Source organism: Spermophilus citellus (assembly GCF_964194105.1).
Source record: "Spermophilus citellus genome assembly, chromosome: 6".
In the NCBI taxonomy this organism is placed as follows: domain Eukaryota; kingdom Metazoa; phylum Chordata; class Mammalia; order Rodentia; family Sciuridae; genus Spermophilus; species Spermophilus citellus.
Window position 1 is genome coordinate 150,681,297 of NC_138187.1, and position 27,632 is coordinate 150,708,928.

The following is a 27,632-nucleotide window of genomic DNA, read 5'->3' on the forward strand; positions in this document are numbered from 1 at the left end:
CCACTGCTCCAGGCACATCTTTGTGAGGCTGTCTAGTGGAGAAACAAGTATCTCTGCATGTAGCCTTTCTTCTAATCGGTGAGGAAAAATCTTCCTCAGGCCTCTCCTAACATCCCATTGACCAGAACTCTATCTCGTGCATAGGGGCAGAGCGGACAGGCCACTGAGAACATGGAAGGAGGCCCCTGTGGCTGGACTGAGTGTGGGGCAGCAGGAGGGACTTCCTGCTCCTTGAGGAGGAGCCTGGGTTGTACCCCAGGAGCCACTCAAAGACACCGATGGTTTGAAACAGGGCCACGATGTGATCGGAGTTGTGTTTTTAAAAACTCAATCCAGCTGCTGTGTAAAGAATGGATGGAGGCTCGGGGACATCAGGAGACCATGACATTAGCCAGAGCTGATGATGGTGACTTGGCTTGGGCAGTGACAGAGGGAGGGAGGACGAGTGGACCAGCTGAGCCTCCATGGCATTGCTAGTGCCTCGGGGGACACCAGGGTGGGTGAGCCCCAGGGCTTCCAAGCTGTGCCGTCTGCTGCGGGGACTGAGATTCGCACGTGCAGCCAAAGCCCCAGCATGGAGGGGGAGTGAGAGCCACGTGGGGGCACAGGGAACTTAGAAGAAGGCGAGGGCATGGGGCAGGGGTGTGTGGGCAGGCGTCATCTCAGGGCCACAATGAATTTTGGGGAAGAGGTGACACGAAAGGGGAAATTCTCTCCACTACCTGGCGTGTGGAGCGAGATTTCACAGAGAAGGTGACATATAAGTGTCACTTGAAGGACGGGCCTCGAAGGATGAGTAGGAGTTTGCCAGGCCAAGAAGCGAGGTGGGAAGGACTTCCAAACACAGGGAAGGGGCTGTGCAGACGCGGATCTTTTCAATTCTCACCCCTTCAACCCTACAAAGCCTGACAAGCCGTGGGCTCTGCCAGTTTCTACCAAACAAGAGGTGACAGCTAAGCACTGACCTCAGGAGCACGCATTTTTACCAGCAGGAAGTGGGGATTTTCATTAGTCTCATGAGTAGACCCACGACCCCCGGTTATTCCTCAGAAATGTTTTAGTGACTTTCACTTTTCCAGGGCATCAAGGAAAGGAATCTGAAATCAGTTTCTTCTGAGACTAGGAAACTCATGAGTCATGGATACAGGGCCCTGTCTCTTCCTGTTTCACAGAAAGACGGGAAAAGTCGTGATTCACCCTCCTATCTGGCTTCCAATTCTGGCATTTGCAGGAAATCAGTCTGTTATGGTTTAGATGTGGTGTCCCCCAAAAGCTCACAAGGAAGACAATGCAAGAAGGTTCAGGGGAGAGATGACTGGGTTCCAGCCTTAACATAATCAGTGAATGAGTCCCCGGAGGGATTAACCAAGTGGTAAGGGGAGGCAGGTGGAGTGTGGATGGAGGAGGCGGGGACTGGGACCTGGATTGGGAATATACATTTTGTGCCTGACCAGGGGAGACCTTTCTGCTTCCTGATCACCATGTGAGCTGGTTCCCTCTGCCACACTCTCCCTCCATGATGATCTGCCTCACGTTGAGCTCTGAGGACTGGAGCCAGCCGTCTATAGACTAAGGCCTCTGAAGCTGGGTGCCCCCAAATAAACCTCTCCTCCTTTACAGTCGTGGTCAGGTCCTTTAGTCACAGTGGTGAAAAAGCTGACTAAAACAGTCCTTTCTGAACTTCCTGAGAGTTCGTGCAGGTTTTCTCCAACCCCGAAAGACGCTCAAGAACATTCATGCTGAGTCTGAGACGGAATTGCTCATTTCACTGAAAATAAAAGCGAGCCTTTCAAGACAGATTGAGAGACAGTGAGCAAGGAATCCATTCGAGGCTGTGAAGGCCTCTGCTCTTAGCCCACATCATCATGTGACAAGTGTGGGCACTGAGGCAAAGGTGCCCCTGGACCATGGGGCAGGGCCCTGACCCCAAGCTGCCCCAGAAGGGAGTGGGAGGCAGAGAGAAGGAGCAGGGTGACAGCAGACGCGTTTTGAGGAACTGACCCAGGGCAGGCATTTCAGACGCACTTCCTCTCCCCTCCACACCCCGCCTCCACCCGCCCTCTCTCCAGACGCTCCTTTTCTCTCTAGTGGGCAGGTCATGCATCGGTTGCTGACAGGTGGGGACATTTCCTGACACATTCGCAACATTAAAAAGTGTCCCAAGACACGAAGAAGGCCAGGCCCCATTCTGCACACCACGCCAGGGAGAGAAGACCAAGGCCACTGGGGCAGCCCTGCCCGTCTCCTGGTCGCCCTCTTGGCCTCCTGGTCTCCACCTCACCATGTCCCTGGCTGAGGCCATCAGCCTGTGGAATGAAGGGGTGCTGGCAGCAGACAAGAAGGACTGGAAGAGAGCCCTGGACGCCTTCAGTGCCGTCCAGGACCCTCACTCCAGGATCTGCTTCAACATCGGTTGCATGCACACCATCCTGGGAAACATGCCCGAGGCCGAGAAGGTGAGTACAGCTGCCTCCTGGGTCTCCTCTCTGCCTTGTAATTAAGGCTCCAACCCCCTGCCCTTTAGAAACCTGAGCTCCAGGGAATTTGAAAAGAACCAGTTGTGCAGGCCCCACCCCCTGAGGTCCTGATTTAATTGGCGTGAGGAGGAGCCGGGAGCCACCCCTGGGAAAGCTCCCCGGTGGCTGGTGGTTCTCGTGGGCAGCCAGATCGCTGGCCTGTTCTCCTTTCTTCTCCATCTACTAAATCCAAACCATCCTGCAACCATTCTTTAACAGCTTTAGGAAGACTCCCCATGACATCTTCTAGCCACCCTGCTGGACACAGGATGTCTATCTATCACTGCCTCACACCTGATTGTTAGGTGCCCTTTATGGCTTTCTAAGAATGTCACATGCATCAGCTTTGCCTGCCCAAGAGATCAGGGTGAAAAATAGGTTCCATCCCCAGTGACAATTCCCATCTGTTACACGGGACACTCTTCTAAGGGTTCTGAGGCCGTCAGAGGAATTCATACCACGATTGGTTTAGAGGTGTCGACCACAAGCATGGCATGGGGTATCGTAACATTTTCTAAAAATACTTTCTTCTCTCTTGAATGCCCTCGAAACAGTTGAGCATTCTCAATCATCACTTGTTTAGATGGTTGTGCTAAAGTGGAAGGGCACAGAGTTTGGGAATAGAAGATCTAGTATCAAATCCCAGCTCTACCTCTTCTGGACCTATATCATAATGCAAGCCCATAGAGCTTCTGTCTTTTGGCATCGTGAGACTTTAAATATCACCAAGATTAAGTGAGATACCAACTATTAAAGTGCTGTGTAACTTCCCATCCCGAATTAAATTTTTGATTTTTACCCTGTCCTGCCAGCCTTTGCAAGGTGTAGACAAATAATTACTCCTCGGTACTCCTTAATGAACGAATTCACCCCAGTCATCCTGTTACAGCAGTGAGCAAGCTTCAGTCATGCCCTCTAGATGGGAGGAGAGACCCAGGGCTCCACACGCTCTCCCATCTGACAAGTGGTTCTCAGGCTCCAGAGACGGGGACAAACTGTGCTGAGGAGCGGAGGGAGGAGACCCTCCGCTGCTGCTCCACCTCCCTCTGGGCCTGCCAAGGGGCTGAGCAAACAGCACCAGGGGACCAAGGGCTGCTTGTTGGGGAGAAGAGATTAGCGAAGGCAGCGGCAAGCTGCAGGGTCTGCTTGCGTTTCAACCTGGGTGGGGGATCCTTGCCAGCAAGGCAGACCGATGCACCCCACTCGGCTCCTGCGCTCACTGCCCTAGGTTCCCCCTTGCCTTCTCCTGTAGCCGGCCCTCTCAGTCCCTCTACTTGCCTTTGTTTTTATGCTTGGACCCTTACTGCCAAAATGTTTTATATATATATATATGTTTCTATTTTAATTATATAATACATTTATATCACAAATACAATGATTTATGTATTTTAATTATACTATTTGCATTTTAATGAATTTGAAGATTTTGTTCCTGCCAGTCATCTTGAAAGGCAGGTAGTGATATCCCCATTTCACAGAGAGAAAACTGAGGTTCATGGAGATCAGATAACTGGCCACATGCCATGCAATGAGGAAGTGACCATCCAGGGCATTCTGACTCAGGCTGTCGATGCCCTAGGCTTCTTGGCACCTTGACCATTATCGATCTCATGCCCCTTTCTGACCTCCCCGCTCCGGCTCATCTCACACTTCTTCATTGCTCCATGACCATGTGTGGACCCTTCTCTCCACAGGCCTTTACCAAAAGCATCAACCGGGACAAGCATTTGGCGGTGGCCTACTTCCAACGCGGGATGCTCTACTACAGGACAGAGAAGTAAGTGGTCCAGAGTTGCCCGCGCTAGGGAAGTCTGGGGGGAAACCCAAAGCGTCTTGGAGCTTTCGGGCCTGGTATTCCAGCCTCTGTTGGGAAAAGACTCCACTGGCCCATTCTCGGGAAGTGAAGCAAGAATCAGCACCTGAGGCCGAGGCTCCTGCGGTGGGGACAGCAGACCTGCCCGGATTATAAATCCGCAGTGCGTACTCACAGGGGCCTAGAAACCTCCCTGCTCTTCAGCCAGCAGGTGCCCGCCAGAGTCCCTGATGGTGTCACCCATGGTGGCTTACCACTGTGAGGTGCTGAGCTGTCCCAGAGTGAAGATCATTATGAAACCACCTCAAAACCCAGCTTCATCCCACCAAGATGTGTCCTCAGAGCCTGGTTTAATACATTCAGTCACAAAAACTAGAATATGAACTACTAACAGTATTATGTCTAAGAATAATTCATACAGTGGAATAAGCAATATATATATATATATATATATATATATTAAAATGGAAAAGTTCACAGTAGACATCAAATTTTTTAAAAAAAATTTTAAAATGTATAACACAGTTCCATTTGTATCATAGAAAAGGCTGGAAAGACATACACCAAAATATTCTTGGTAATTCTGGATGATGGAATGATTAGGAAGTTCATTTTCTTCTGTCATCCTATCTGCATTTTTGCGGGGAGGGTGTTTACAGTAAATATGAAATAATTAGTAAAAAGACAATGACAAAGTGAAAGTTAGTCTCAGTTTCTACTCCCCACCTCAAATGACTAAAGACCCAAGATATAAATAACAGAGGAAAAATGTTCTAAGTGACAGAAAACTCATTCTTCATGGAAATTGTCCAATCAATTGCACATATTCTAGGGAAGAGGAATTTGGCTCAGGTCACTGAAGAACTTTCTAGCAGTGAGTCTGGTCCTAGCATGGTGTGTGTTGGGGTACAGGTGGATGGGGTGTTGATGGGGAGGGGTGCAGAGGATGGGGGAGGGGTTGGCTCTGATCCTGTGCCATCTTGGAAGGCTTTGATCCTAGGGTTTGTGAGAAACACAGCTGGTAATGTCCTGTGTGTTCAGCGGTTGCTAGGGGCAACCACAAGGCACTCAGAGGACTTCAAAGATAGAGATGTAGCCAGTTACCTGAATGAGTAAGGAGTCTTCCCCAAAGAAAAAGCACAGGCAGAGACCATCCGGGAGAGAGAGCCTGCGACTGGGATAAGATACGTGGCTCTTTCCTTTATTGGCACTGTCCCTGCCTGTCCCCTTTCTTCACATCCTTCTCATCCCCCACTTCCTGCACCCTCTGTATTCTCCAGATGGATATAACATACAGGGAGACCAAGCACCCATCCTCCACCCTGTTTTCAATTTCAAAAGACAAACTCTAAGGCTGTCCCTTTAATTAGCCTCAGTAACCTATAATGAGGAGGGGAGACGGCAGGAGTTTCAGTGTCCAGACGGAATTCCCACATGAAAATGCCTACAGACCCCAGATTCTGGAAGGCTGAGATTCTGAGCGAGTTAGAAGGATCTAGAAATAAGATCCAGAATTCTGTTACTCCGCTTGATAATAGTTAAACCGAGAGAAAATCTAGCAAATTTAATCTATAGTTCAGCAGCACTTTGTTGAGGACATAGATCCCCACCCTGACCTGGCTCCTTGTCCTTTGACCAATCCAGAGGAGCTGGTGTCCCCCCTCCCTGACATTCTGTTCTCAACCCTTTGTCCTAGTATGACCACAACAGTGGCTGTTAAGTGATCACGTAAAAAACACGTGATCTCTCTTTGATGAAACAATACGCAAGCACATGCCTTCTGTGACGTCCCATCTCAGAGGGTACCAACATGGAAATCCTCCTGCGAACCTTCGCTGTCTATTTCTGGGCAAGGCTGCCCTCTCCCAAAGTACTGGCCTCCATTTGTAACCACCCAGCTTAGGACATCTGTACCCGGATCAACCCAGAATACCCCTCGTCCTGACCTTGTCAGGGTGACCTCCAGACTCTGTCTCATCTGCCTGTCACTGCCCTGGGTGAGACCCTCATTTCCCCATGTTCCAGAGCGATCTTTAAAAAAAGGAAATCCGGGGCTGGGGATGTGGCTCAAGCGGTAGCGCGCTCGCCTGGCATGCGTGCGGCCCGGGTTCGATCCTCAGCACCACATACCAACAAAGATGTTGTGTCCGCCGAGAACTAAAAAATAAATATTAAAAATTCTCTCTCTCTCTCTCCCCCTCTCTCACTCTCTCTTTAAAAAAAAAAAAAAAAAAAGGAAATCCATGAGGTCGGCTTGGGAACCCAGTGCTCCCCTTACTGGAGGACACAGGCCCAATCCTCACCCTGTTCCTCTGCGGTCCAGCAGCTGCCCGCCGACACTCATCCTTCCATGCCTTTAGCACACTCAACCTCGGGGGTGGAGCCACACCTTCTCTTGTGCCTCCTTTGGTGACATCTTCTGGCCTATGGCAGATATTTGCTTACGTGATAGTCTTCTCCACGATTACGCTGTGTCCCTTAGGAGAAGAAATCTTCACAACTTCACGCTGGAACTTCAGTCCAGGCAGTAGTTACTCAATAAATGCTTGTTGAGTTGGTAAATGAAAGTGAGCAAGTGTTTGCTTCAAGGAACTCATAGATTAAAAGGGGAGAAAGAGCCACCAACACTGGTGACTGTGGCGCAAGAAGTGGCCAAGTGTTGTAAGCCCTGGGATGGAGCCCTGGGGCGTTCCACCTCTGAGCCACATCCCCAGCACCCCTCCCTCCCCTCTTCTTTTGAAATAGGGTCTCAATAAATTGCCGAGGCTGTTCTCTTAACTTGAAATCCTCCTGCCTCAGCCTCCTGAGTCACTGGGGTTACAGACATGCACCACCAGCCCAGGCTGTAAGTGCTATTTTTAAGTGCTGTGGGGATCTAAAGAAGGCTTTTTGCCGAGTGGGCTGGGAGTTCCCTTTGATCACAGTGGGATTTGTTCTAGGGTGATAAAGTCATGGAGGGTGCTCCTTTCTCTGTCTTCCCACTCTCGATTGTTATTGGTTCTTTGGTCACTATCAAGTTCCAACAGAACAGAGTTAGAGTGTGTATCTGAAGAGGCAGGTGGTGTCTCAGGATGACCAGCTGAGCTGTCTTATCATCTAAGGGGCAGGAGCTCTAAGCCCTGTGCCTCATTGAATCTTAGGGGTGTGTGCCTCATTGAATCTTAGGGGTGTGGAAAGAGAAGAATCACAGACCCTTTAGAGGGACCTGGCTGAAAGAGGCCAGCAGCAGGCTTCTCCCTGCCGACTTGGAAACGGAAAGGGCAGGACCTGGGTCCCCTCAGAGGAACAAGCAGGAACTTCAACAGTCACCTTTACAGAGTCTGTTACAAAAATGACGATTAGGAACCCTCTCAAGCTCTGAGCCTGCAAAAAGACTCTGTGTGTTTCTCACTTGGGCGGGAGTTCCTGCAGGGGGAGTGGAGGCCAGGGCACAGCACGGCACAGCCAGGGTTCTCCAGGGCCTCACAGAAGCCACAGGAAGCAGGCAGCTCCTTGGCTCCTCAGGAGGCCTCTAAATGGCACCCCAGGGAACTTTGGACAAGGGCAAAAAGGAGTCTGGGTTATGCCCAGGTTCCAGGGGCACAGGCTGACGAGCTATTTCAGACTTTTCATTCTGAGCTTGTTCAGACCTGCCCAGCCGGAAGCAGAGCTGTGTGTCAGAGTGGACCCCCACCAACTCCTAAGTGCAGTTCCAGGTCAGCAAGTAGAGGACTGAGGAAGGCCTGCAGAGGAAGGGAGGGGGCCGCCAGGCCAGCGATTGAGCTTGAAGAACTCCGAAGAAGGGACAGTTAGCAGGGATCCCTTCTAGCCCATTCCCCCCACCCCTAAAGCAAGCACTCGGAACAATTTGTCAGTGCTTTCGCTCTCCCTCCCACGGGGCCCAGACAACTTCATGGGCTGGAGAATCACAAGGAGGATTTTGCTAGGCTCATGCAAAAACAGAAAGCGGCCAGGGGATGGTTGGTCTCTTCTCAGCTGAAATCCATCTGCTTAGCGAACTCAGCAGGGAAGAAGGCGAGTTCCTAGGTCAATGCTGACTGGCACTCAGAGAGCACCTTCTGAGACCTGGCATGGCCGCTGTGGAGGGAACAGGACACTTGCACTTCCACCTGCCCGCTCCTCTGTGTGGTGAAAGGAGCCAGTGTCCAGCCTTGGTGGAACTACCTCTCCCCCTTTCCAGGATTGCCTGAAAGACATGTGGTGAGGCCTTGAAATGCCCGGTGCGTCTTCCAGAGTGGCCTGCACTTTTTTAATGCATTTTATAATCATCCATTTGAACAAGGATCCTGGAGAAACCACGGTCCTGTTTCAGGCCCAGGCTGTCCCCTCCCACCCATAGATGCCCTGCTATGAGCTGCTTCAAACCTACCTGGGACTGCAAGTCAAGTCCCTACCCCAAACATCCGCGCCCATGTTCCTAGGATTCTCTTGGCCCACCAGCCCTCTCCGTCAGCTCTAAGCCTCCTCCAGATCAAATTTCCACTTCTCCACAGTCAATTTTTTAATCTCCTGATAACATCTAATGCCATATAGAGCTTTAAGTGAGCAGGTGATAAATGACTGATGCAGGGTGTCACTGGAGTTTCAGAGCCCAAGAACTAAATGAGTGACTGGGTTGCCAGGTCCTAAGTGCCTGGACGCTTCAGGTCTGCACTGTTAGCATCCTCTTATTCTAAAGGCGAGGAAGCACACTTAGAGAAGCAAAGTCATTTGCCATTCGTCACCAGGTCACCAGACATCAGTGGCAGAGCCTGCCAGGACTCAGACTCAGTTTACCTTGACTTCGGAAACTGGATCTGGGACTACACAGTAGCAAGCTCCTCGTGTTATATGCTTCTTGTATATAGTATGCTCCCATATTATTGATGTGCCCCTGAGGCCAGAGAAGTAGCTTGCTAGGGTCTCCCAGTTAGTGGCAGACCTGTGGATATGGTGCCTGACGTCTGGCTCCGCTCCAGGGTCCTTCCCTACACCATACTGCAAGAGAAGTCCCACATGGCAGCTCTGATTACAGTGGCCTGGGGGCTTCCCAGCTCAATTGCTCAGGTGGGGGTCACAACCAAGCAGCCAAGAGGGCTGAGAGGAGCCATAGGTAAGGTGGCTTGCAGCCCAGCAAGGGCTCTCTCTCCCCAGGGCCTCTGGAGCTCAGGGCTAGGCTGCAGCCTGGTATGGCTTCCAGAGAAGTGTGAATCTAGGTCCTTCCCACTGGACCCCTGCACCTTGTGTGTCTGGGATCTTTTCTCTGTTGTGATTTAAGGATAGCAGCCCTAATACACCTTCAGCTAGTCAACAATGCCAGTTCAACAGAACGCAAGGCCGTGCCAGGAGCAACATTAGAAGTACCGTCTGGCCGCCAGGGTAGTTACCTCTTCCTTTTTTCCAAATGTGTGGAGGAGGTGGGAGCAGGGAGGAGAGCCTAGTTGGAGAAGGCTGTGGGCAGGAGGGTGGTGTCACAGCTGTGAGAAGCACCCCTCGTTGCTGTGCCAGGCTGCTCTGATCTTACACAGAGGGTGGGTGGGGTATAAAGCCAGCTGTGCTTCAGATCAGCTCTAAGACCTGCAGGGATGCAGGTGGGCAGGCGTGGCTCTGCCTGGAGCACTCCAGAGAAAGGAATAAGCGCTGTATTTGAAGGTGATAAACCAGGTGGCCAGAAAGGTGAGAGCTATATACAATCCATAGAGAAGAAAATCCCAGGGACAAACTGGGGGCATCCCAGCCCCAGGGAGAGTTCCCACCAAGAACAAGAACAAGAACTAGAGAATCAAGAAATCTGAAAGGCCTTTTCTCCCAGTGAGCTAGATGGGAGAGACAGACCCAGGAACACTTGCTTTTGCATTTATTCCTTCGAGTCCTGGACAGGTTTATTTTCGCCCTCTTTCCTGCAGATATGACTTAGCTATTAAAGATCTTAAGGAGGCCTTGACTCAGCTTCGAGGGAACCAGCTGATCGACTACAAGATCCTGGGGCTGCAGTTCAAGCTGTTTGCCTGTGAGGTAAGGGCCCCGATGGCTCCGGTAGGTACAGTTGAGATGCTCAGTGGTCTGCAACGACTTCCAGGGGCTTCTGAAAGCCATGTTGCTTCCCGTGCCTCAGGGCTCAGGTTTTCCATTAAAAAGAAGATCTGGATGGGCTGGTAGGATAGCTCAGTGGTACAGCACTTGCCTGACATATGTGAGGCTCAACATTTGATCCCTAGTGTAGAAAGAGGGAGAAAGGAAGTAAGACAGACTCAAATGAGTTCAGGGTCATCAGAGTCACTAGTTGGTGTGAATTTTGTTAATATCAGGCTCCAAGGGCCTTGCAAAAATGAGCCCAATGGGCTCTCACAGGGAGATGACAGGACTGTGTCACCCTAAGAAAGCATTCATCATAACTGGCGTGTTTTGTTTAGCAACCCAGGTTGACAAGCTGTTGGCTCAGCACTCACAAATCCAAAATCCCAGCCTCACTCTCCACGCAGCACCTTCCTGCTGTGACCTTGCTATTTCCAGACCACACTCCTACTATCAGTGGTCTCGACCATGTGTTTGGTTGACACCCAAAGAGAAAATGAGGATACTTTGGCACAAATCTGTCCCCTCTTGCTCCCAGAACAGCTCAAAGCACCAATTTAGGTCAAGGTTTCCATAGAAGGACAACTTTCTTTTCTGTATCACCAGAAAGGACAGACATGACTTGGCAGGTTCATGTCATTTTTCCAAACAACCTCCCCACCCCCTCCTGCCCCCAAGTCCACACCCGTAACTTTAAAAAACAAAAATCCCTGTCAAGGATCTTTATTTAGAAGAATTGCTGAAAAAAGTCTCCTTGCTTTAGTTTCTCAGGCACAAGAAGTCAAGTGTTCCCAGGGTCACTCAGGGCTAAAAATAAGAGTCCACAGCTGCCCAGGGTCCCTGGGGACATGTGGCCTCATGTCAGCCCTAGAGCAGGCTAGCGGCTTTTCTTTACCTCTCACAGACTGGACAGATGAGGCTTGGTATTGGAGCTGGCTGTTCTAGAGACGAGCTGTTAGGGTGGACCGGGTGATGCTGGCCCCTGGGCTCTGCCCTCTAGATGCCAAGGCACCCTACCCTCAGTTGTGGTGGTGAAAACATCTCAACGTTGCCAGTCACCCCAGTACCACTTACACAGAACACAGGGTTGGGGGGTCAAGTGGCACTAGAGAAAGGATCATGCCCCAGTGGCATCCCAGCAGAACTCCATGAAAGGGACATCCTCCCTATAGCAGAGGTTGAAATGACCCGAGGAACAGGAAATGCTGACTGAGAGGGTCTCCTTGCAAGTGGAGCTCCATCTTTGGGGACCTGAGGCCCTCTATGTCACAGTCATTTCCCTATTTCTAATTCTGTTCCTCTCGTCCCACTGGGTTTCACCTCCTCACCTTCTGAGAAATCACAGCGGTCTTGTCAAGGAGTCTCAAGGTTTTTCTAGTTACCGAGTCACAAAAATTGTTGTGGGTAATGGTTTCAAGAGAAGGTGGCTGAGAACCAAACAGGAAGTTCTGAGCCCCCTCGAGTTCTCCTTTCCTTTCTACCCATGGTTAAGAGCAGCTGAGCATATACAGATGCTTCCAGACCTGTGCAGCTCAACCCATCTTAAATTTATTTATTTATTTTTAATATTTTTATTAATTGTTGATGGATCTTTATTTTATTTACTTATCTATTTATATGTGGTGCTGAGAATCGAACCCAGTGCCTCACACATGCTAGGTAAGAGCGCTACCACTGAGCCCCAGCCCCAGCCCCCTCATCTTAAATTTAAAGTACCCTAAGTTGAAAATGCATGTCATGCACCTGACTTACTGACCGTCACAGCTTGGCAACATGGTCCACTGCAGGATGGGGACTGTTCCCCCATGATGGCTGGGTTACTGGGAGCTGGGGGCTCACTGCCGCCACCCAAAGTGCAAGTCTGTCGTAGTGTATATTGCTGGACCAGGAAAAGATCAAATTAAAAAATTGCAGTACCTTTTCTGCTGGATGCACATAACTTTTATACCATTGTAAAGTAAAAAAAAAAAAAAATTGGGTCCTATTTGTAAGTTGTGATGCATTACATGATAATAAAACACACATCTAGAAACCTACAACTCAACTAAAGGCCTGGAACATGACGATGGTTAACCTGCCACCTCCCCACCCAGGACAAGCACTCGCCTAACTCTTTGCTGTCTCTTCCTGCTCCACTGCACCTTGCCCCTGGAGCTTCCTTATATACATTGCTAGATTACAGTGAGACTCCTGTTCTAGAATCTTCTCTCCACCCTGCACCTGTCCTGTGGCTCAGTACAGGCTCAGAGGCAGGAACTGGACTGGGAGGCCACACTCCTCTCTCTGCCTCTTCAAGGGGCCTTGGGCAAGTCACTCATCTCCATACTAAAACCACACAGTCCCCTTGAGCTCTTGTCCCCTTGGGCCCCCTTTGGTTTTGGAAGAACATAGAGATGTTGACTGACACGCCATGAGACGCTATCTTAGCACCGGGCTAGTGATTGACAGAACTGGGTAGCAAGACTAATGTGCCCCCCAGGGGAGCTGGGAGGGGAAGTGTTCCAGGTGCCATGCCCTGTGTGTAACGTGCCCTTTGCTGGCACCTTGGTGGGAAGGAGCCTCAAGCTTTCTGCCGTGGCCTCTGCCTTTCCAGGTGTTGCACAACATCGCTTTCGTCTATGCCAAAAAGGAGGAATGGAAGAAGGCCGAGGAGCAGCTCGCACTGGCCACCAACATGAAGTCTGAGCCCAGGCACTCCAAGATCGACAAGGCCATGGAAAGCGTCTGGGTAGGTGTGTGGAGAGGGGAGGTTTCCACGGTTCTCACTGTGGTTCTCACTGCGTCAGGGCTGAGTCTGGGCTGCCCTGCTCCACGCTCAGCATGAGGCCACTGAAGCTTTGAATCTGGGCCGAGAAGCCAAGGACAAGAGCACAGAGTGGCAGAGCCCTTGAATCCCTGGTAGTGGGGATCCTCGGCAGCCTGGCACCCCTGGGCGGCAGGATGTTGGAGGCTGAGCAGCGCTGTGAGGGCAGAGGCTGCTTGCTTTTGAGTCCTAGCAGCCTGGCACAGAGCCAGCACAAAATGGCCCTCCACAAACGTCTTGATTAGAGGAATAAATAGTAAAAATGAATGATAGTCTGAGCACATTGGGAATGAAGTTTTAAATAGGATTTTTTTGGTGGGACAGGTACTGGGGATTTAATCCAGGAGCACCTTACCACTGAGCTACACCCCCAGCCCTTTCTTTCTATTCTTTTCTTTCTTTCTTTTTTTTTTTTTAAATTTTGAGACAGGGTCTCCCTAAGGTGCTTAGGGCCTTGCTAGGTGGCTGAGGCTGGCCTTGAACTTACAATCCTCCTGTCTCAGCCTCTGAAGTCACTCGGATTACAGGTGTGCACCACCACACCAGGCTTAAGTAAGATGTTTAAAACACCAGGAAGAGTGTTCAAGTCACATCCATATCACCAACGCTGGTCCCAAGACAGCAAGGGAAGGTTCTTGACATTTTGGTCAGCGGCCGACCCCATGTCCAGCAGCGGCCGTAGCATCTAGGGCTGTGTGTTGTAGAAGGAGTCTAGTGAGAGCTGTGGAAGTAGAGGGAGTCCTCAGAATCCTGAGAAGTAATGACAGAACTGAGCCTAGCTGGTGCTGTTCACACAATGACCAGACAGCACATGTCTCGGAGGGTGTTGCCATTGCTAAGTGACGGATGACTGTCCTTTGCCATCTGTATTTCAGAAACAGAAGCTGTATGAGCCTGTGGTGATCCCCGTGGGAAGATTGTTTCGTCCAAACGAGAGACAAGTGGCTCAGCTGGCCAAGAAGGATTACCTGGGCAAGGCCACGGTAGGTGGGATCACATTGTGTCTGAGTCCTGTGTCCAAGGTCGTGCGGGGCAAGGTGGGAAGGACCTTGGAGGACGGGGTGTGTGGACAACGGCATTGCTTGGTGAGGACGGGGCAACCTCTTGGGCTTATCTTCCCCAGGCCCCTTCTCATTTCTCCCTCCCAACCTGATGAGTGATCCCTGAGGGTGGCTCTCCGGGTGCTGAGGGCTGGGGCTGATCCAGGGGAAGGAAAGCACAGCCACACGGGCTCCTCACTGTGGAAAGGACCAGCGTGACAGTCCTAGGCTCAGTTCTGTCATTCAATTCTCAGGATTCTGAGGACTCTCTCCACTTCCACAGCCCTCACTAGACTCCTTAAACTGGATTCCTTCTGAATCGGGTTAGAAATCCTCTTGGCCACGATTCAAAGTGTCTCACCAGTCCCCTTCCAAACTGCACCTGACTTTAATACATTTGGATGGCTAAGGTGCTCGATAGCTGGGCAGCTGGGACTGGCACAGTGGCAGAGGCCAAGAGAGCCTAGGTTAACGGCAATACCCCAAATGTCTGTCCGTGGAGGAATGGATAAGCAAAATGTGATATGTCCACACGGTGGAATATTCCACGGCCATAAAAAGGAACAAAGTACTGATATATACTTCAACATGGATGAGCCTTGAAAACTAGGCTGTGTCTGAGAAGCCACACATATAACATCACATGTTATAAACTTTCTTTTATGTAAAATATAATCCCAGAGATAGAAAACAAGGTAGTGGTTGCCAGGCTAAGGGAATGCGGACTAACTGCTAAATGGGTACAGCTTTTTCTTCAGAGATGATGAAGATGTTTTGGAACTAGTAGAGGTGTTAGCTAGACAGCACTGTGAATCTGCTAAATGCTACTGAATGGTTCACTTACAAAGATTAATTTGATATTCTATGAATTGCACCTCAATTTAAAAATTCTGTTTTCAAGAGAAGGCATTGGGGATATAGCTCAGTTGGTAGAGTGCTTGCCTCACATGCACAAGGCCCTGGGTTCAATCCCCAGCACCAAAAAAAAAAAAAAAAAAGAGAGAGAGAAATATTGGGATATTGTAGCTCAGTGCTATAGCACTTGCCTAGCATTCAAAAGGCCCTGGGTTTGATCTCTAGCCATGAAAATTAATAGTAATAATAAATTAAAATTTAAAAAGCGAGTTTGGGTTATTGGTGGTGAGAAGAGTACTAGTCTCTCTGGTCACTGGAACTTCTGATCCGGAGGTCAGTAGGCTGACCCTTAGCCACCGTGCACTTCTGATACCTGCACGAGTGGGCATGGACCTGTGATGTGGGGAAGGAGGGGTCTTGGGGAAGCATCTGGCCGAGCCCTCAAGCCCCGCTGCCCTTGATTCCAGGTTGTGGCGTCTGTGGTGGACCAAGACAGCTTCTCCGGGTTTGCCCCTCTGCAACCACAGGTGAGCGCCCCGATCTCTCCGTGGATCTGGGTCTTCAGGGCAGTGCTGAGCGGCCCTACTGTAAGGTCTCCGGGTGCCGCTAAGAGTGTCCACCTGCCCATTCTCAGGCCCAGCTCCCAAGGCATGGGGGGATAAGCCCAGGTCAGCGTAACTGCATGTCCTCCTGCTTCCCCAAAATACCAGTTCTCACTTCTCTAAGTTCAAAGAGATCAGTTGATTATCTTGTGAAACTTTCCTTGACCGTTTTCTCAGAAAATTGAAATGCAAGCTGTGGAAGGCTTTTTATTATTAATGTGCGGGACTGGGGATCGAACCCGGGGCCTCTGACTCTTGTTGGGTCAGTGGTTAGTGGGGGAATCCTGTGGGCCCAGGGCCTGAGGCCTTGGGCCGTCCTGGTACCATCCATTTGCCCGTGTTCAGGAGACACCCCTGTATCTACATGAGCCCTGCTGTGGTGGAATTGTGGTGGGCGAGACCTCGGTCAGCACCGACTGAGGGAGGGTTTCCGACCAGAGGACCCAGGCTGCAGTCACACTCCCAGGGCCACCGAGGGTGACCAATGCTGGGGCTCTGGGGCACAGGATAAGTCAAGAGGGATGCGGAAAGGCCAGTGTGTGGGTTGCTTGACCTCAGCTTTCGCAATAAAGCTGAAGAAGGCCTTGCTGGGCTTCAGTTCAGCTAAGGACAACCAGAGGGGACAGACACCCAGATGACCAGACTCTGTGATATTCAGCGTAGAAGAGAGAACATGTATTGAAAACAGATTCTTTCCTGATCAGCGGATCCTGAGTTGATTTTAAATACCAGACATGTCACGTGATACCACAGACATTAATTATAGAACACTTTTGGAAAGTGTCCTGGGAAAAGGTCAGAGCTCAAGGTCGTAAGCCCTCCCTTGATGCCACGTCGCCCTGTGCTGGCTAACCTCCAGAAACCAGCTCTGGCTTCATGTGCATCCCATGTGCAGGGAGCTGGCGAGAGGTAGAACTTTGTTTTGTTCCATCAGGGTACACCGTGCCTCCCCCGAGACAGTGTTCCCATCAGTCAGAAACTCAGTCTTGGATGCTCTCGTCTGGAAGAATGTTCCAACTACCATTAACAATCTGCTCTCTTTCCCCTCCTTCCCCCGCGGTCTTCCCCTTCTTCATTTCTCCTGAATGTACCATAGGCAGCTGAGCCTCCACCCAGACCCAAAACCCCAGAGATCTTCAGGTAAGTTGGATTCAGGTCCAAATGTGGAATAGCCAATCGCCAAGCCTGTGTCGATGGTATTAAGAGGGTGGAGAAGCCGAAGCTGGGGTCAGGTCTAAATCTGTTTCCAAGGTTAGATCAGAGTGATAGTAGGAAGGAGGGGTCTCGACTGGAGCAGGGCAGAGCATCGGGGCCTGGCTGCCACTATGTGGTGTCCCCATGTCCGTGGGCACGGTCACCCACACACTGAGGGGTTGTTGAAGTGCAGCAAGGTCCAAGGTCCCATGGAACATGGCCCAGGTCAGAGAAGAGGTGGAGGTCAGAGGTCTCTGAAGTCAGGAAACTAGATTGGCACCCCCTTTCCTGCGTGGGTGTTTTCCATTCTCTATTGCCACATGTTTTCTGAGAAGTAAGAGGAAGGACTCAAGAACAGGAAGTCATCCTTCTGTAAGACGAGAAGCAAAGAGTGACGTAACCTACAGCTTTCTTAAGAATTCCCTCTCCATAAAAAAGCAAGCCCAAGCCGAGCATCCGCACCATAAAGGAGGTTAGAACAGTACCAAGTGAGAGCAAGTACTAAGGTGACAGAAGGAAGTGGGGGCTGGACGAGGTCCTGTCTAACTTTCTGGCTCAGGAGTCTGTGTCCCCTACAGGAATAGCTGGGATGTTTGGAATCAGAAGGGAGGGCTGTGTGGGCCGAGACTGGGGACCTTGAAGCCAGCCTCACCCACACTTTCCAAAGTGCACCACTGAGACGCCCCAGAGTGTGGAGGAGTCGAGTGGACCCTGAGCAGAGTCGAGGGGAAGGCCGTGCCTGGCACAGCAAGGCAGCTGCAGGACCCTCCGCACACATCTCAGACTTCCCACGCCTCGCCTCTCTCCATCTTCATCCTCCTGCCCCTACCCTGGCCCCAGCTGCCCGAGGAAACTCTCCTCCCTCAGAATTCACCATCCATTTCCTTGCTCAGCTGCTCTCACCTGACTTCCACCTTAGCCAGTCCCCTGCCTCACCCCCATGACCCATCTCTGCCCACACTTGGGACCTGGCCAAGCTTACCCAGCCAGGAAATCTCCTCAGAAGAGAGGAGATTGTAAGGTCCATTACCTATAGCTATTTTGTTTTATTCTTTTTTTTTTTTTTTTAAAAGAGAGAGTGAGAGAGGAGAGAGAGAGAGAGAGAGAGAGAGAGAGAGAGAGAGAGAGAGAGAGAGAAAGAATTTTTAATATTTATTTTTTAGTTCTCGGCGGACACAACATCTTTGTTGGTATGTGGTGCTGAGGATCGAACCCTGGCCGCACGCATGCCAGGCGAGCGCGCTACCACTTGAGCCACATCCCCAGCCCTATTTTGTTTTATTCTTTAAAAAGTTTTCCTGGATAACTTTATTCAAACAAGCATAAACCTGTCATTCTTTGTCTTTTATTCTTGTCCCACTGCATGTATCGTAGCTCCCCTTTAACTGCAATTTGGCTTTCCCCAGTTTCTGTTACCTATGATCTACCACAGCCCACAAATATTAAATGAAAAATTCCAGAAATAAACAAATCGTAAATTTTTAGTTGCATGCCATTGGGTAGTGTGATGAAATTTCACTCACACTTCACACTCTTGAGCTGTCAATCATCCATTTGGTTTGTCCAGTGTATCCACTCAGTATATGTTACCTGCCCATTAGTTGTTTAGTAGCTGTCTATGCAATCAAGATTATCTCAGTATCACTTACGTTCAAGAAGCAAGGTCAAGGGTGGTGATACCAGCAATTTGCTTATATAAAGAGAAGCTGTAAAATGCTTGCTTCAAGTGAAAGAAGCAAGTGCTCACCTTAATAAGGAAAGGGTAAAAAAGTTATAATGCTGACCTTGCTAATATCTACAAAAGGAACAAATATTCTATTTGTGAAATTGTGAAGAAGGGAAAAGAAATTTGTGCTGGTTTTGCTGTCATACCTCAAACTATAAAAGTTTTAGCCACAGCATGTGAAGTGTTTAGTTTCCTATACCTACAGTTGTGTACGTAGGTATAGGAAAAAAAAATAGTATTCATATAGTTGCTGCCTCCAAGTCCATTATGCTTGTCCCACAGCACCACATGAGGGGGTGTGGTCCAGGCTCAACAGTGCAGTGGATCTTGTGTCTGCCCCTGCAGGGCTCTGGAAGGGGAAGCTCACCGGGTGCTGTTTGGGTTTGTGCCTGAGACACCAGAGGAGCTCCAGGTCATGCCAGGGAACATCGTCTTCGTCTTGAAGAAGGGCAATGATAACTGGGCCACGGTCATGTTCAATGGGCAGGTATTCAGAGGATTGGGGGACGTTTAAGGCCACAAGAACCCCGCAGCAATGGCAGGGCTTTCTGCCACCTCATTTGCAGAGTGGCCAGGTTCTCCTGTCTGTGTGCCATCCCTCCCAGAAGCTCTTGGTCTTCTGAGGTATGGACACTGACAAGCATATTTTTGTTTTCTTCTTTCTGATTCTGTGACGCTGGGCTGCAGAAAGGGCTTGTTCCCTGCAACTACCTGGAGCCTGTCGAGCTTCGAATCCACCCTCAGCAGCAGCCCCAGGTAATCAAACGCTAATGCCCACCCACCTCCTCCCTTCCTTTGCAGAACTCCCTCTGGATGGGAGAAGCTAGTGAAAGAGATGTTGGTGCTGTCACTAGTTGGTCCTGGGCTGGATGAGTCGCTCAGAGCTGAACCTGGGGACGAGGGAAATGGTCAAGATGTGCTGAGTGGGGGATCTATAGGACCCACGGGGCCCATCCATCTCTGAGACCTCTGGGGTGACTTAGAAACCAGAGCCTACAGTAGACAAGAGCTAGTCCTCCTAGATCTGGCCTCTTTATCAGGAAGAAGAGTCAACATGCTGGTTGGTGAGATGCACTTTAGAGCTGCAGAGCTGCAGAGCAGCGCTGAGTCAGAGCAGTCGCTGCCTCTGAAGCTGCTACCCAGCCCTTCTGCCAGACTACAGTGTACTCTGTTGGCCCTGAGTACATGTGTAAATGATCCCATGGCAGCGGGACCTGTCTCCCTCCAGACCCTGTGACCAGTTGTATACGGGCTCGGCCCTTCCTGGTCATCACCATATCCAGGTGTTTTGAAAAGTTTCAAATGTGATGCAGATGGGACATGGAATTTTTCCTTTCTTGTGCCTTCTGCAACTGAGACAAGAGCACAGCCTACTACCCCATCTCCAGTGGATTTCCAGTACTGCGGAAGGGATGCAAGGTGGAAGGGCTTCGTAGATGGCTTTAGGATGTTTATTTCTACCGTGATATTTCCGCCTCATTGGGCCAAGCTTGCCTCCTCTCTCAGCCAGCATTTTCCTTAGTCTTCCTGAGTGACATCACCACCCCAACTTTTAGAAAGTCACTTGCATCCGCTCCTTTCATGACCCCTTACCCCCAAGAGTTTTGTCCTAATGAAGGTTCTGACCATCTCTTTCTACCTCTTGCAGGAGGAAACTTCGCTGGAGTCTGAAATCCCACCTCCTCCTAGTTCCAATGCCCCAGGAAGACCCCAGTTGTCTCCAGGTAAGTGGCCCAGGGGCACTCCAGGCTTCTTCCGACTAAGGTGCTCTCCCCACCTCCCAGGAATTTCTGGTTTCTCTTCTAGGAACAGCTTATGACCATAGAGTCCCAGAGCCCCCTCTTGCCTGCACTCACCCACCCCAAACTCGAGACCCACGCCCTCTCCCTGCCTGCTCCAGAACCCTGGGAGCGTGGGTGAATGTGCTGGTTTCAGCGCAGTGTGTCAGCCCTCAAGTAGGCACCAAACCCCTCCTTTGTTAAGTACAGAAACCACTCGCAGAATAAAAGGATCAGCAATTGCGCCTTTTCACCTCAGAGGGACGTGGATGGCTTTTAAAATATCTGAGGAGCTGTACCTTGGAAAGAAACTGCTTTGTAGTGCCCTGGGGCATGGACAGAGCCGTGGCAGATGTGAAAGGGAGATTGTTTCTCCAGGAGCATCTCCCTGAGGTGGAGAGGGCTGTCTGGGGAAGTGGAGGGATTTTTGTTACTGGTGCAGTTTAAGCACGTTCTCATAGAGCTTTGTCTTTGACCTCTGGTCATCAGAATCACTCAGGTTGTACCCTCCCGTGTTTTTATTTTGAAAAATTGCAAACCTTCGGAAAGGTTGGAAGTAGTGTGTAATAGATACCAGAATGCCTTTCACCTAAGTTCACCAATTGTTTCCATTTTGCACCAAGCACTCGCCCTGCTTCCCTCTCTCTCATTTTCCCCCCAAGCCTTGACTTTCCTAAAAACAGTGCAGTCTTCTGTGGGACCACAGCACGATCTGGGACATTCAGCACTAACATAATGACTTCATATAATGTATTTTCCACATGTAAATTTCTTCAATTGCCCTGCCCACCATATCCTTATAGTTTTTTTTTTTTTTTAATCTTTTCTGTCTAGAGGTTCATTAAGGATGACTTACTATCCTAGGAAGATTTTAAGAGTATGGATTACTGGGTCTTTGATTCTGATTTTTTTTTTTTTAAAGACAGGAATGAAACTATTTGCATTTTTAGCAAAAACTCCCCAAATTATTCTAATAATCAGCCTAGCTTAAGATCTGTTTTTTTTAATGCACCTCCTATAGTATCTTCTATTTCTTGCAAATAAATTATATGCACACTACATTAATACATTATGTATGCTAAAAAAACATACAAAAAATAAAGGACAAGGTAAAAATAAGTGGTTATTTCCTCTTGAGGTCTCTGACTCATCCCTCACTCACATGCTTTTCATGGCTTTGGTCCCACTGGTTTACTGACTTTGGGGACTTGTGCTAACCCCTGTGGTGTAAGGATGTGCTAGTCCTTTGAAATTACCCTCAGGCTCCTAGAAGCAGAAGCTGGGTTGTTCAGGTGTTGGTGACTTTCATGCTCTCCCAGGGTGAGCTTTTCCCACAGTTCCCTATGGCTAACAATTTCCCCTGAGGCTCTAGGCAGGAAGCGGGTGCTGCACCCTAAGGGGTTCCATTAGCTGGCCAGGAGAGTTCATTGACCACCTTCTTTTGTTTTACTCCTTACCTTTTCCATTTAGGTCAGAAACAAAAAGAAGAGCTCAAGGTGAGTTTTTCCTTGCACTGCTTCAAGTAGGAGAAGAGGGAAGAGCTGGAGGTGTCAGCCATGGAGTCCCATGGGAAAGGTGGAACCAGGTGCCCTCTGGCAGAGTCCATGGGCTGGGGACCCCCTCAGCCACCACCCCCATCCCCCATACACATTTTGTCCTAGCTCATAGCTAGGTGACCAACTTTGGTTCCGTGGCCTAGAGGACCTCTGCAGGTTGCGGGACACTAAGGAACCTGGGCTTGCCAGTCTCTCCCTGCAGCTGGGTTACTTCCTGGGCCAAAGTACAGCACCACAGTGATCTAGGATGGTGCTGAAAGCCGCGACACTTCAGGAGTTCCCTTTGCTTCCTCCTCCCTCAGGAAGTGAAGCTCAGCGTTCCCATGCCCTACACACTCAAGGTGCATTACAAGTACACGGTGGTCATGGAGACACAGCCTGGGCTCCCATACAGCCAGGTCCGGGACGTGGTGTCTCAGAAACTGGACTTGCTGCCAGAACACACTAAGCTGAGGTGAGCTACCTGCAGGGGGCACTCAGGGGCAGGCTGTGGGCCTCGTGCTGGCCCAGAGCACAGAGGGGGTGTCTTCCTTGCTGATGTCCTTACTTGTGGTCTCAGCTATCGGCCCCGGGACAGCAATGAGCTGGTGCGCCTTACAGAAGAAAACATGAAGGATGCCTGGAGCCACGTGAAAAACTACTGCCTGACTCTTTGGTGTGAGAACACAGTGGTGAGTGCAGTGAGCCCTAAGATCCCTTCCACTGAGCCACTTCCTCAATGCACCTTCCTCAGGCACCACAGCGTGTGCTTAGTGTTGGGGATATGGTGGGGAACAAGTTGCAGCTCTGACTCCTTTTTATCTGCATCTTCACCCCAGCTGGGTCCCCCCCAACTCAAGAGAAAAAAGCCAGGCTCCAGAGGCCCAGCTGCCCACACAAAGCCTGGTCACCCTCCAATGGTTGTCAGGCCTACTTAGGACAGGCATCATGCACATCACTATAGGACAAGGGCTGAAGCAAAGTCACAGCTCGAGGCTGAGGTCACTGCCATTCTTCATCTTCAGCTTCCATGGGGGAGGTACTTGAAGGTGAATGAAGGAAAACAGAATTTATTTCACAAAAAGATGGTTAGGGCAACAGCCTCCTATTAATAGCGAACATCACCAAGAACTTCCCACGGCCAGATATTGTGCCAGCATGTTCTGTATATGAATTCTTAGGATCGCCACAACTCTACGAGGTACGCGATCAGGAATCAGGGCAGAAAGAAGTCAAGCAACTTGCCCAAGGTTGTACTGCTGGTCCCTAGTGGAGCCAGGGCCATGGCAGGCATTTTGACTCCAGAGCCTGGCTGTGTTCACAGGCACCAGGCTGTACTGACAGGACAAAGGCAGGTTATCTTAGAGCCCCGAGATTTGTAAGTTACCTTTCAAGTAAAAATGATGGGAATCAGAAGCAAAGTGAGAGGCTAGAGTTGGTAACCAGGAGGTAACATGCTTGAAGTCTGTCCCTTAATCTCCAGAGGAAAAGTCGCCCTTCTTTTCTGTTGTGGATGTTAATTCCACACTCCCCTGGCCCCTCCCCTCCTCCCCCCAAAAAAACTACCCTTAGAAAGCCCCCAGCATCCTTGATGTTAATCCCTCCCCAGAAAACTATCCGTCTGCTTAGTGTCAATATACTGTTCTCTTATATATCTCATTATAAATGGATTATACAATATATATGGTCTTTAAGATTTCAGCAATCCAGTAATCCCTCCCTTTTGATTGCTAACTGGTATTCCATAGCATGAAGACCACCATTTATCTATTTACCTGTTGGCAGACATTTGCCTAGAAAGGGCTGTTTACTCTAAATGTGAACAATTTCACTTAAATAATTTTTTAAAATGAATTTTTCCCCCTGTGATGAGGTTAATTTGTTTAGTGGCTATATGTACCTAATCCTCCCCATATTCTAAATGCAGTCTTTTGGAACTCATCCAGGCTCAGGGATCACTGTTGAATGCTCTGTCATCATCTGTTAGCCTGAAGGCAGTAAGTCAGTTGGCTCTCACTGAATTAACAGGGTCTTTATTTCAGGGTGACCAAGGCTTTCTAGACAAATCCAAGGAACATGAAAAATGTGATTCTAATCAGAAAATGGAACCTCAGTTTAAGGAAGGCAGCCAAGTGGTAGCACTCTTCAGCTACGAGGCTACCCAACCGGAGGACCTGGAATTCCAGGAAGGGGACGTAATCCTGGTTCTATCAACAGGTAAGTGTTACTGCTTGACCACAGAACTCAACTCATACATTAGCAGAAACAAGGTCAAGGGCACAGAGAAGTAAACACTGATATCCCACAAACCAAACTTCATAGGGGTTTCAATCTCCTTTCCCTGTCTGTCCTAAAAGAGAAGCAACATGGATGTGATTTTGCTATTAAAAGACAGCTGAGCTTTGGAACCATGGATTTTCACTCCAAGAGTTAACAAATTGCCTGGAATCATTTTGCCTTTATACCAAACCATAGATCTATGAAGTCACACACTTCCCAAAGAGGAAGAGAGAAAAAGAAAAATTTTACCTGAAAAATCTCTCTGGATTCCGTTAGGGATCAAAAGATTAAAAAGTCAATCTGAGCCAAGCATGGTGGTGCATGCCTATAATTTCAGCAACTTGGGAAGCTGAAGCAGGGGGATTACAAAATTTGAAGCCAGCTTCAGCAATTAAAAGGGCTCTCAGAATTAAAAGGGCTGGAGGTGTAACTTAATAAAGTGCCCTGTGTTCAATCCCCAGTCCCGCAAAACAAACGAACAAAAAGAAAGTGGAGTTCTAATTTAGTAATTCTCAAACTTTAGTATGCCCAAGAATCCCTTAAAGAGCCTCCTGAATGGAGTTCCTTGGCCTGCTTCCCAGATTTTGGTTCAGACCTAGGGAGGGGCCCACAAATTGGTACTTCTATAACCAGTTTCCAGGTGATCCAGGCCTACACTCTAAGAAACAGTCCTAATTCATGGTTGGGTAGTCCCATTTATTTACCTGGGTGCAACAGATTCCCATCCTGAAAAGCCTTGATCACAAGATTAAAATGCTGTGCTTCAGTGATGCAAAGTAGTGAAAAACCATTATAATTACAGTAGAAACCCCAACAGATTAAGAAATCAGTGAGAGATTCTGAAGTTAATGAGTATATAAGTGTGTGACAATGAACTCAAACAGAAACAGCAGCAGAGCACCCTGCAGTGCATTTCATTCAGGGGAGATTGGAAACTGGATCTGAGAACCTCAGTGCCGTTTTCTAAGGACCACTATCAACCAGTCAGCTAAACTCTTCAAAACGTTTTATTTTTTGTTTGGGTATGCCAGTGATGAGATAAAAATGAGAGAATATGCAGGGTGAGGATGTAGCTCAGTGGAAGAGCATTTGCCTAGCCCGTGCATGCAGGAGCCCTAGGACTCATCTCCAGTACCACAAAAGCCCAAACCATACATATGCAAGAAAACCCTGGGAAGAGAAGGCAATGTACTTCCTACTCTGATATGTACACATCTAACTGGTTTAAGAAACCACCTGAGGGTACTCTTGGAAAAACTGATGCTCAACCACACTCCACCCTAATTACAGAATCTCTTGAGGGCAGGATCCATGCAGTTGAGCTCTGTCTTACACTCACTCAAAGATGAATTCTGAGTGGCTTGTGTGGTTGATAGATGGGCTTTGGAGGTTATACCCAAGTCATCTAACATTTACTGGTAGAATGGCTCTGAATAATCTCTGGGCCTCCTTTTCCTTAGCAAAATGGGGTAAAAGATAAACTTGAGTAATTATTAAGTCTGAGCGTATGTACACCCTCATACATCTATTTTTCATTAAAGGCTCAAGAAAGGGGCTATGAACCCATTAAGTCCCAAGTTTTCAATTCTACAATTATTTCAATGAAATTGACATAGTTGCACTAAGTTTGGAAATCACAATCAGGAGTTCATCATATAACTCATCTTCATTAATAAAAGAATGGTAAAAAAGTTTATTTCAAAGTTACTGTAAGTGGCATATTTGTTGCTCAATTTGTTTTATAGGAATTCCATATATGAGACAATGGGACATAATATGTCAAAATTCTTATATTTTATAAAATGTACTAAACTATCACTAGCTCTAACTCCTAATGTTTTGATGAATTCTGTATTGGAAACTTTCATTTTTAATATATTTAACCAATGGCATGCCCCCTTTTCTGTCATCAAAATGAACATTCCCAGCAAAGCTCAGATGGTCCATTTCTTTCACCTTATTTCTCTATCTGGTAACTTCTTGAAAAATAGAATTCAGGGCTTGGGCTGTAGCTCAGTGGTGGAACACTTGCCTTGCACGTATGAGGCACTAGGTTCAATCCTCAGCACCACGTAAAGATGTTGTGTCCATCTACAACAAAAAATACTTAAAAAAATTCAACTCATTCTTCTTTTACCCGTTATCATGTTTAAGACAAAAATCATTGAGATGCTAAAACCTATGTTCACTCTAACATCAAATCCCTTTCCAACACCGCCTTCCCCGTTACCACAATGTGGGGGAGGGGTTACTGACAAAAGATAAGCATGGAATACCTGAAGGGGGTAATTTTCCTCCTCTGGATTTAGTAACTGATATGTACTTTCCCTTTTTTTCAGTGAATGAAGAATGGTTGGAAGGGGAGTGTAAAGGGAAAGTTGGCATTTTCCCTAAAGCCTTTGTTGAAGAGTGTGCAACTACAGATTTGGAGAACACTCCTAGAGGAGTCTAGGATGTTTCACAATCTACCAAGAAGAAAAAGGTCTATTATTTGTTTGCAAGATTTACCACACCTCTGACGTACACTATACTACAACATTACAGTTTAAGTGTTCATTAACCTAAATTTTCCCTGTTAAAGTTGAACTATTAGACAATGATATGAGATCTTCTCAGGATGAAGATTTCCTGGTACATGGGGTGGGGTAATGAATGTCTGAAGATTTCCTGGTACATGAAAGGGGGTCCTCAAGGATGTGACAATATGGTTTTGTTTAGTGCTAGCTATCCAGATGGGTTCACTTTGTGAAAATTGAGTTGCATGTGTAATTGGTGCACTTTATATGCATGATACCTCAATAAAAATCTTATCTCACAAAAATAAAGCAAGACATCCAGAGTCCAGGCTCAAGGGCTCAGTGGAAACATTCTTCTTCTTATATCATTAATATTACATACTGAGGCCTGAAAGCAATTTCACAAGTTATTCAGAAGGCGTATACAGACAAAACTAACTTGTTCTTTTCTTACTAAAAGTTTCATTGCTTAAACAGAACCTAAACAGAGTTAGGTTCCCACAGAATATAACATTCAATTCCCCAAAGAACTAAAATACTAGAATTACATCCCTTTATGCCTTCTCAGAGGGATATTTTTGTAAAGAGTTCAATATTGAATATTTGCCACTAATACTTGAGTTGATTAATAGTATTCTATGACTTTACACATTATAGTATTATCATAATAAGAGAGATACATAATGTCAGTTTTATTTGGTCATCATTTGGGGTTGACTCAGGTAAAGGATTCAATAAATACTAGACCTTAGGACCTGACCTTAATTTTCCTCCGCCCCTTTTTCATGTAGCTATGTATGGCTTTGCTAACACATTTTCAAGTGTGTAGGTGCTTGTGAAATGCAGAGTTAGGAAATGAACTATGAGTGAATCAGCACCAAGGTGAAAGGACAATCAGTGTGAGCAATGGCTTCCAGCAC

The 27,632-nt window shown here is 48.4% G+C and overlaps 1 protein-coding gene across 1 annotated transcript; it reads left to right on the forward strand.

Moving 5' to 3' along the window:
- Positions 1-2,060: 2,060 nt before the first annotated feature.
- NCF2 (neutrophil cytosolic factor 2) lies at positions 2,061-26,837 on the forward strand. Its single transcript, XM_081299694.1, has 15 exons — positions 2,061-2,456; positions 4,211-4,293; positions 10,215-10,323; positions 12,977-13,111; positions 14,062-14,169; positions 15,549-15,608; positions 16,780-16,823; positions 18,949-19,090; positions 19,291-19,359; positions 20,252-20,327; positions 21,852-21,877; positions 22,240-22,391; positions 22,497-22,608; positions 23,959-24,133; positions 26,536-26,837. Exons 1-15 carry the CDS (start codon positions 2,283-2,285, stop codon positions 26,646-26,648), a joined length of 1,578 nt encoding a protein of 525 aa, XP_081155820.1. The 5' UTR covers positions 2,061-2,282; the 3' UTR covers positions 26,649-26,837.
- Positions 26,838-27,632: the final 795 nt, after the last annotated feature.